Source organism: Otolemur garnettii, unplaced genomic scaffold (genome assembly GCF_000181295.1).
Source record: "Otolemur garnettii isolate 467f Iridium unplaced genomic scaffold, OtoGar3 scaffold00018, whole genome shotgun sequence".
NCBI classification, from domain to species: Eukaryota; Metazoa; Chordata; class Mammalia; order Primates; family Galagidae; genus Otolemur; species Otolemur garnettii.
In genome coordinates, this window is record NW_003852413.1 from 21,297,878 (window position 1) to 21,300,676 (window position 2,799).

Here is a 2,799-nt window from a genome sequence, read left to right on the forward strand (position 1 = left end):
TGCCCAGTCTCCCCTCTCCTATGAAGCCCCACCTCAACTCCTCTTCAGGCAGCATGCCCGGACCCTGTGGTATGACAGACCCAAGTATGTGTTCATGGAGTTTTGTGTGGAGGACAGTACTGATGTCCATGTGCTCATTGAGGATCACCGAATCGTGTTCAGGTAAAGTCCCTCCCCTCTGAGGAACCTGGCTTCCCCGAACCTTCCCCTGCTGCCAAGGCCCCCATCCTCAAGCTCATGTATCTCATTTTCCCTGTCTCCTCAGCTGTAAGAATGCTGATGGAGTAGAGCTTTACAATGAGATCGAGTTCTATGCCAAGGTGAACTCCAAGGTAAGGGTAGGCTGGAACAGTACGGTCTGGATGGAAAGGCTGCTCAGGGAAACTGGAGATTCATTTTGAATCTCAGAATAAAACTTCATGACAGGACTCCCAGGATAAGCGCTCCTGCCGCTCCATTACTTGCTTTGTGAGGAAATGGAAGGAGAAGGTGGCCTGGCCCCGGCTCACAAAGGAGGATATCAAGGTGAGTGTGTGGGATGTGGCCTGCTCCTTCTATTCGCGTACCCGGGTTCCCAAGTTAGAGCTGGGATCATCCTGGCCTCCTTTCCAGCCATCATTCAATAATTCCCCAGGCCAGACTACTTGACCTCCTAAATATTTTTGAATCCACTACTTAATTTCTTCCTAGTTTAGGCCTCATCCATCACTGGATAAGAGGTTTGTTGGATATTTTCAGCCCTACATCCAGTCTATCCTCTGTCTTGCCCAGCATGGTCTGTCTAAAACATATATTCGACCCTGCCCATTTCCCGCTTAAGACCCTTCAATGGCTTCTTCTGTAAAGGTTGAAAACTGGCTGCCTGCTGGCTGGATCTGGCTCTCATATTTATTTTAGCAGTTATAAATAAATAAACTACTATTTATTTATTTTTGAGACAGAGTCTCACTCTGTCAACCTGGGGTTGAGTGCCATGGCATTGTCATAGCTCACAGTAACCTCAAACTCTTGGTCACAAGTGAGCCTCATGCCTGAATAGCTGGGACTACAAGAGCCCGCTACAACACCCAGCTAATTTTTGTGTTTTTAGTAGAGTTGGGGTCTTGCTCTTGCTTGGGCTTGTCTCAAACTCCTGAGCTCAAGCAATCCACTGGTCTTGGGCTCTCAGAGTGTTAGGATTACAGGTGTGAGCCACTGCACCTAGCCAATTATTTTGATTGGTTATTGACATTTAACTTTTTTTTATAAGTTGTTAACTTTTAAAATGTGCATATTTCACCTAAAAACCCAGATTATCAGCTTCTCTTGAAAAATGGGAGAATTGGCCACACTAGTATAAATTCCCAAATGTCTAGAGTTGAAGCTTTCAATAGGGTATGCACTCCACCTCACTTTACTTCTATTCATTACCTCCCTGACTCCTTTGAGCATTTGAACTTTTGATTTCCTGCGTCTTAAAGTCTAAGCACCGTAGCATCATACACAAGCCCATCTCATTCTCCCTGACTCAAACTTTACATTTGGGTCATACTGTTTATAGCTCCTTTGCGTAAACCAGGCTATTTCTCACCTTTGTACTTTTGCTCCAGCTGTACCTTGTCTCTGGAAAGTCACCATCACCACTACCTTCACCCATGTTATCCTTCAAAGCCCTTCTACTCTAATAACTTGTGTTCCCATAACTTCTTTTGGGGTTCCCATGATATCCCTTATGTTAACTCCATCCCCACCCTTTTTGTACTGTATTATAATGATTTATCTATGTCTCCCTCTATACTTGCTTCCTCGTGGCTGGAGCACTGTGTTGAACCTTTTTTTTTTTAATAGAGACAGAGTCTCACTTTATTGCCCTTGGTAGAGTCCTGTGGCAACACAGCTCACAGCAACTTCCAGTTCCTGGGCTTAGGCGATTCTCTTTCCTCAGCCTCCCCAGTAGCTGGGACTACAGGTGCCCACCACAACACCCAGCGATTTTTTTGTTGCAGTTAGGCTGGGCCGGGTTTGAACCTGCCACCCTCACCCTACTCACTGAGCCATAGGCGCCACCCTGTGTTGAACATTTTTATAATCCCAATGCCAAGTTCAGGGTCTGGTAATAGCATGTGTTCAATATATTCTGTTGAATGAATGAGTAACTTCTTCCCTGTATAAATGTGGGAACTTTAGAACACAGGCTTCAAAGGATTGTCTTTGACTCCAGGGAATGTTGCTCATTTATCTTGCTTGGTTGATTCCTATGATGACAGAGTTATTTTTCTAGATGTGTTGTGTCTCTACGTAGAACATCTATGCTTTGTCAGACCATACCATGCCTGGCATTATACACAGAACCTTAGTAGGTTCTTTATGGATGATAAATGATGACAATGACAGGCAGGCAGTGTGGAGGGGGGAATGATGATCAGCAGGCTGTGTTGGGAGGATTGTGTGCCTAGTAGACCTGTCTCCCTTGAGCATGCTCCTTGGCACATGCTCATACTCTCCCACACACTTCTGCTGCTGTTCTTCTGGCTTGTGACCCTCAGTGCTTCCTCTTGCAGCCAGTGTGGCTATCTGTGGACTTTGATAACTGGAGAGACTGGGAAGGGGATGAAGAGATGGAGCTGGCTCATGTGGAGCATTATGCAGAGGTGAGACAGAGGCCACACCTGCCATTTGCTGCCCATTTTGATAATTCTCTATATCTTGCTGCACACATTTTTTTAGAAAATTGTCATTAGGGGGGCTCGGCGCCTGTGGCTCAAGCTGCTAAGGCGCCAGCCACGTACACCTAAGGTGTTGGGTTCGAATCCCCAGCCC

At 46.0% G+C, this 2,799-nt stretch overlaps 1 protein-coding gene across 1 annotated transcript in view; it reads left to right on the forward strand.

Moving 5' to 3' along the window:
* The window catches only part of PTGES3L (prostaglandin E synthase 3 like), a 7,302-nt gene that overhangs the window by 405 nt on the left and 4,098 nt on the right, over positions 1–2,799 (forward strand). The window contains exons 2-5 of the mRNA XM_023511179.1: positions 49–162; positions 266–332; positions 427–525; positions 2,541–2,630. Coding sequence (XP_023366947.1) covers positions 49–162; positions 266–332; positions 427–525; positions 2,541–2,630 — 370 coding nt within the window. The remainder of the gene's footprint in view (positions 1–48; positions 163–265; positions 333–426; positions 526–2,540; positions 2,631–2,799) is intronic.